At 46.9% G+C, this 6,781-nt stretch overlaps 1 protein-coding gene across 4 annotated transcripts; it reads left to right on the top strand.

The window, feature by feature from the left end:
• Nucleotides 1–104: 104 nt before the first annotated feature.
• Nucleotides 105–6,647, top strand: POFUT4 (protein O-fucosyltransferase 4). Of its 4 annotated transcripts, none has more exons than XM_087432018.1 (4): nucleotides 109–871; nucleotides 1,011–1,636; nucleotides 3,232–3,308; nucleotides 3,548–6,647. In XM_087432018.1, the coding sequence occupies exons 1-4, from the start codon at nucleotides 164–166 to the stop codon at nucleotides 3,613–3,615; spliced, it is 1,479 nt and encodes a 492-aa protein (XP_087288144.1). In that variant the 5' UTR covers nucleotides 109–163; the 3' UTR covers nucleotides 3,616–6,647. The 4 variants fall into 4 exon arrangements, with proteins under 4 accessions (XP_014640342.2, XP_087288144.1, XP_004427025.2 ...); XM_087432019.1 differs by lacking the exon at nucleotides 3,232–3,308 and having other exon boundaries at nucleotides 130–260; nucleotides 435–871; XM_014784856.2 differs by lacking the exons at nucleotides 3,232–3,308; nucleotides 3,548–6,647 and adding an exon at nucleotides 3,426–3,541 and having other exon boundaries at nucleotides 105–871.
• Nucleotides 6,648–6,781: the final 134 nt, after the last annotated feature.

The following is a 6,781-nucleotide window of genomic DNA, read 5'->3' as shown; positions in this document are numbered from 1 at the left end:
TTCCCTCCAGTCTTCCTGCCAGGACTAGCCGCTCCTGGGAAGTGGCCGGCAGAGCGGAGCTGCGCATGCGCCATGTGCCCCCGTGGCGTAAGATCTCGTCCCGTTGCGACTCTGCGAGGCGGGGCCTAGTGCTGGCTGAGGGGCGCCGGCAGTCAGCGAGGATATGGGGGTCGGCCGCATCGGGGCTGTGCTCACCGCCCTGGGAATGCTTAGTGTCTGTGCGGCCAGCGGCTCTGGGCACGTGGCGAAGAGGGAGACCGGTGCGGAGGCGGAGGGGGCGGAGCCGTGGGATGGGGCGGTTTTCCGGCCGCCCTCGGCGCTGGGCGCGGTGGGGGTGGCGCGCAATCCGGGGACCCGGCGGCCAGGGAGGGAGGAGGCGGTTGACTTGCCGGTGCTGCTGTGGTGGAGCCCAGGGCTGTTTCCCCACTTCCCAGGCGACTCGGAGCGCATCGAGTGCGCGCGCGGCGCGTGCGTGGCGTCCCGGGACCGAAGGGTGAGGGGAGACTCGCGGACGCGCGCACTGCTTTTCTACGGCACCGACTTCCGCGCGTCTGAGGCGCCGCTGCCGCGCCTGACGCACCAGAGCTGGGCGCTCCTGCACGAGGAGTCGCCTCTCAACAACTTTTTGCTGAGCCACGGTCCAGGCATCCGCCTTTTTAATCTTACCGCCACTTTCAGCCGCCACTCGGACTACCCGCTGCCGCTGCAGTGGCTACCTGGGACTGCCTATCTGCGCCGCGCCGCCCCTCCGCTCCAGCAGCGCGCGGAGTGGCGCCGCCGTGGCTACGCGCCGCTGCTCTATCTGCAGTCCCACTGCGACGTGCCTGCGGACCGGGACCGCTACGTTCGCGAGCTCATGCGCTACATCCCGGTGGGTGAGGGCATGGCGGGGCAGGGAGGGGAGGGGCAGGGAGGGGCAGGGAGGGGGGCGCGCAGGGCGGAGGCCAGGACCCCTGGTGTCCAGGCTGACATGCCGTACCGTCTTGACTGCTGTACTCTAACCCGCTTAGGTGGACTCATACGGGAAATGCCTGCAAAATCGGGAGCTGCCCACTCCGCGGTTACAGGACACAGCCACAGCCACCACCGAGGATCCAGAGCTCTTGGCCTTCTTGTCCCGCTATAAGTTTCATTTGGCCCTCGAAAATGCCATCTGTGACGACTACATGACAGAAAAACTGTGGCGCCCCATGCATCTCGGTGCTGTGCCTGTGTACCGCGGCTCTCCCTCTGTGAGGGACTGGATGCCCAACAATCATTCCATCATCATCATTGACGACTTCGAGTCACCTCAGAAGCTGGCAGAGTTTATTGACTTTCTGGACAAGAATGATGAGGAATATGTGAAATACCTGGCATACAAGCAACCTGGGGGCATCACCAACCAATTTCTTCTGGATAGTCTGAAGCATCGGGAGTGGGGAGTGAATGATCCTTTACTGCCTAACTACCTCAACGGCTTCGAGTGTTTCGTCTGTGACCATGAACTGGCTCGGCTGGATGCCGAGAAAGCCCACGCAGCCTCTCCTGGGGACATCCCTGTCCCTGAGCCTCACATTGCTCAGCTCTCACACATGGCCTGCCCGATGCCCACACCTGGATTTGGCAGTGTGGAAGAGATTCCTGAGAATGACAGGTAAGGGTAGCTGGGGTTCCCTGGGGCCATCAAATCAAATGATTTACTTACTTGCTTACTGTGGGCAATGAACTAGCACTAGGCGCTGAGGGGATGTTGTATAAGGAACTTATGACATGGGATCACTCTTTTAAGGTGTCAAGAGTGTAGTTGGGTAGATGAGACAAAAAGAAAAAGCTCAGTAAAAGATGTAAAATATAAATCAGGGCAACAACATATGAAAATCAGCTTTTGTGAGCAATATTTGCGATAGTGATTCAAAAAAAGGCTTCAACCAGAGTTCAGGGAAATGATGAGGGAGAGATAAAGTTGGGCAGATAAGCTGGGGCCAGGCTGTATATAGCTTGAATACCAGGCTCAGGAGTTGGACTGTCCTGAAAATCAAGTCAGCTTTTTATTGAGCACCTTCTAATTGGTGGGGGTGGGGATGAAAAATACAAAGATGAGTATTTTTAGGGAGGTTTGTCTGCAATAGTTAGGGTTTACACCTGTTAACCTGACATAATTTTATAAAGCACCTCCTTTCACTCTTAAAATTACTCTGATTTCGATGATAAATTTTCTGTTCGCTCTAGACAGAATAGAAGGAATGATTTCAAAAGATAATTAACAATGGTGAGCAGTGTGGATTGGAAGGGAAGTGAGGAAGCTACTGCAGGAGGTGGCAGGAGGTGGTGGCATTGGGAAACAAGGTCAGCATGGGAGGTGGGGTGGGAAAATGTTGAAACCACTTGCATCAAACCTTTTTTGGGGGAGAGGCAATAAAAGGTTATTAAGCTTGAGAAAGAGAGGCTGCTAGAATGGCCTGCAGAGACTGACTTGGGCAGTGGATGGCAGCAGAGGGCTGTTTATATATGCTGCTGGCACAGGTTGGTCCTGGGAATGGAGTCCTCCATCGAGTAATTTGTATCTAGTTTGTGCTGAACATAATATGATTTACTAGAGGAAAAGTGTAAAACAATGTAAAACATTAAAAATAATAATAATAATATTCAGGGCCAGCCCGGTGTGGCGTAGTGGTTAACTTCGCGCACTCCACTTCAGCAGCCTGGGATTCGTGGGTTCCAATCCCAGGCAGGGACATACACACTGCTCATCAAACCATGCTGTGGTGGTGTCCCACTTACAAAATGGAGGAAGACTGGCACAGATGTTAGCTCAGCGAGTCTTCCTCAAGCAAAAAGAGAAAGATTGGCAACAGGTGTTAGCTCAGGGCCACTCTTCCTCACAAAAAAAAAAAATTCAGGCTATATCTTATCTAGACACTGTATGCCACTGCACTTTCATTTTTATTATTAAAAATAAAAGTGCAACTTAAAAGGTAACCATCTGAGAAATCCTTGGGCCGGCTCCGTGGCTTAGCAGTTAAGTGCGTGCGCTCTGATGCTGGCGGCCCGGGTTCGGATCCCGGGCACGCCCCGAGGCACCACTTCTCCGTCCAACGCGAGGCCGAGTCCCACGTACAGCAACTAGAAGGATGTGAACCTATGACATACAACTATCTACTGGGGCTTTGGGGGGAAAAAATGAATAAATAAAATCTTTTTTAAAAAAAAAAAGGTAACCATCTAAATATGCTCCCTTGCTTTCCTTAGGGGGAACACTGTTTCCATAGTCTGGCCCCTGCCCTGCCTGCCTCTGACCTCCCTCCACATTTGGGAACCAAGAGCAGGCAAGTCAGGAAGTTTAACTCATTGGGTGGGTGTGTAATATATTCATGTTTGTGGCTTACTGCATGTCACCTGGACTAGTACTGGATTTACTTTACATTTTCTTCCCTTCAAAGCAGAGCCCTGTCCCTAGCCAGGGACCACTCTATCTGCTTAAGATTTCTTTGGCCCCATTCAGAGAAAGGCAGGATTCATAGCTGTGCTGAGGTTCCATAATCCAACTCCCATTTTGATCTTTCAGCTGGAAGGAGATGTGGCTGCAAGATTATTGGCAAGGTCTGGACCAGGGGGAAGCTCTCACTGCCATGATCCACAACAATGAGACACAGCAGAGGAAATTTTGGGATTACCTACATGAGATCTTCATGAAAAGGAACCAAAATCTCTGATTACCCTTGTGAGAGTGTTTAACTTGGTAGAGCTAAAGAGATGGAAGTCCTTAATCTACCATGGGACATGAGAGGCATCCGCTGTACAAGAACAGTGTCTTCAAAGAACTGAATTCAAAGAATTCCAGTTATATCCACTGATATTTTATCCTAATGATGTGTAGCTAGGGTCTCAGCTAGTGGTAATAGGGCCACTCCTCAAGAAGAGATGGAGACATCCAGTTCTTGGTTTAGTGGGAAAAAGAAGCCTGAAACACCCATTTGATTCAAGGTGCTGACCCAAGAGAATTTTTAAAGAACTTATTTTTCTAGCCATTTCATCCTCTCAATTGTGATTGGGATAATAACTTAGTACTTGGCTGTGAATGAGGTAAGATAAGCCAGATTTAGGGTCTTAAAACTTCTATGCTATTCCTCAAACTTCAGTACCTTTCCTAATCTCTTGCTTTATAAACTGTTAATTGGTGGTGAAGCAGAACTCCTGGTGGGTTGTATTCTGATTCTCTGGAGTTGTGGTTTTTACATCATTTACTTTGAATTTCATGTCAAACTTTTTACTTTATTATTTTTGTGTGTGTGTGAAGATCAGCCGTGAGCTAACATCTGTGCTAATCCTTTTTTTTTTTTGCTGAGGAAGACTGGCTCTAAGCTAACATCCATCGCCAATCCCCCTCCTTTTTCTCCCCAAAGCCCCAGTAGATAGTTGTATGTCATAGTTGCACATCCTTCTAGTTGCTGTATGTGGGACGCGGCCTCAGCATGGCCGGGGAAGTGGTGCGTCAGTGCACACCCGGGATCCGAACCTGGGGCGGCAGTAGCGGAGCGCACTCACTTAACCGCTAAGCCATGGGGCCAGCCCAAACTTTTTACTTTATTTTTTTTTTTTTTAATTTTTATTTATTTTTATTTTTTTTCCCCCAAAGACCCAGTAGATAGTTGTACGTCATAGTTGCACAGCCTTCTAGTTGCTGTATGTGGGACGCGGCCTCATTGTGGCTGGAGAAGCGGTGCGTTGGTGCCTGCCCGGGATCCGAACCTGGGCCGCCAGCAGCGGAGCACGCACACTTAACCGCTAAGCCATGGGGCCAGCCCAAACTTTTTACTTTAAATGGCTTTTTCTTTCCTGGTTTTCCACAATTTCTGATGGAGATGCAGCAGCCTTGCCACCATTCCGACATTCATTCTCTCCTGCATTAAACTGGCTATAGATTTGACAGCTTTTCTTACTGTAGGTTTGCTTCTTATCTAAGGCATATCTGGAATTCCTTCTATCCTCAAGATTCAGTGGCTAATGTATGCCATGTCAATTTAATGAATTGTCCTGCTCTGTTTTAGGTTAGAGATGGAGACTAAGGTAGGAAATGATGGTGGAAAATTATATATATATATAAAATATTTAAATGATTTTGAAATGTTAAAATAGGCCATTGTGAATCAAAGTGCAGATTTTTATAGGTCTTTTGTCTACCTAGTGAATTCTTCCTTCTGTTTTATTATATGGTACAAGTCTCATTTTCCCCCAGAGTCATGAAAATTATGGTCAAAAAATAGCCCAGCAATACAGCTCTAGTAATTATCTCATATTCTGTAGCACTTTTCAAGTGGGATGAATATTCCAGTTTCATTCATTCAATTAGTAGTTGATATCCTTCTATACAACTTTATAGTACTTACTGAGACGACATTTTGATGGAGCCCACCCAAGGCCCTACGCTCAAGGGGATGAGAGGCGAGGCAAGAGATTTAAGCCACCACAAGTGGCTGGCTAAATAAAAAGCTGTTAGTCAGATTTGGGGATGTAGCCAAACCCTTCTATTGCTGTGGTTTGAACATACAGCTTAATGGGCAGGGAGACCATTGGCTTTTTCTGGAGTGGTGGAACAAGAGAGAAGACCTTAAACCTTAGAGCTACCTTGGTTGTAATGTTGTATTATGAATTATCACTAGAGAAGTCCTATAGCTTATCAATATATCTAGTTTAAATTAGTGTGTGTATATGTTTGTGTATACACACACACATTAATTTACAACCATATGTATATATGTTAGATGTCTCAACAGGTCCCATACTTATTGTGACATCTAAAGATGTGGCCAAGGAAAGCTATAATTTAGGCTGGATTTCACTGCCAGGGCAGTTCTTTTTTCATTGTATTCTTTAATAAAAAATGCCCTTCATAACAGCATGGAAAGTTTGCTTAACTTGTTTGGACTTTTGCAGAAAAGAACAAGAGGAAAAGACAGACCTTCAAAAATAGTTACGTTAAAATTTGATATAGAGTGACCCACAAAAGAAGTCAAATTCATGTCTCTGATTTCTAAGCTTGCAATCTATTTAAATGCAGATGCTGATTTATGGTGCAAAATACAAATTACCCAAGTGCAAACTAAGGTTAGGACTCAAATTTAATCATGTGCAATAAAAAGGGTAAGTAATGCTTATACAAGGTGTAGAATCATCCTTATCTCTAATTACACCAGTTCACATTGGCATTCCTTGAGCACTGTTATGTACAGAGTGGGCCAGATGTTTATGAATGATTGTAGCTGAAGACTCACGCTTGCTTTGAAGTCAGTGCTTCCCAGACTTTCTCCTTTATTCCTGTCACCATAAAAGTATTGACAAAAGAGCAGGGTAAACTAGGTTCTACATTTCCACAAGGGAAAGCAGAATCGGGAATAGCCACGTGGTACTTACCAGCTAAAGGCTTCACTTTCCCTATGGAAAAGCAAGCATTGTGAATTTTCTCTGGTTTGGCGCCCAGCCTGCTCTGTATACAGCAGCAGGTTTGGGGGTATTGGTGGTAGAAGTGTCTGATAGGAATCAGTTTTATTTGTTTTGCTGGAGTAGGGGGTGGAGCATTGGGCTGATGCCTTTATTACTCCAGGTGTTGCTATTTTCTATTATCTCTGGTTTCATTTTGTATAATAAATGGCTTCTTTTAAACAGTGTCTTATGCTTGGTTACGCTTCTGGGGGTGAGCATGATAAAGTTGGAGACTTGTAAAAATATTTCAAACATTTGTTCATTTAACATGTATTTATTGGCACTACTCTAGGCAATGGGGATTCTGCACTGAACAAGA

The sequence above is a fragment of the Ceratotherium simum genome, chromosome 6 (genome assembly GCF_057802395.1).
Source record: "Ceratotherium simum simum isolate JZ-2026a chromosome 6, ASM5780239v1, whole genome shotgun sequence".
Taxonomy (NCBI): domain Eukaryota; kingdom Metazoa; phylum Chordata; class Mammalia; order Perissodactyla; family Rhinocerotidae; genus Ceratotherium; species Ceratotherium simum.
This window is presented reverse-complemented; position numbering and strand designations above follow the sequence as displayed.

What these genes read in the sequence shown, in the direction of transcription:
- POFUT4 (XM_004426968.3), top strand. Translation starts at nt 164, where the DNA reads ATGGGGGTCGGCCGCATCGGGGCTGTGCTCACCGCCCTGGGAATGCTT. An exon ending in AGCTCATGCGCTACATCCCG is followed by an intron (nt 872 to 1,010) that starts GTGGGTGAGGGC and finishes TAACCCGCTTAG; the next exon opens with GTGGACTCATACGGGAAATG. An exon ending in GAGATTCCTGAGAATGACAG is followed by an intron (nt 1,637 to 3,547) that starts GTAAGGGTAGCT and finishes TTGATCTTTCAG; the next exon opens with CTGGAAGGAGATGTGGCTGC.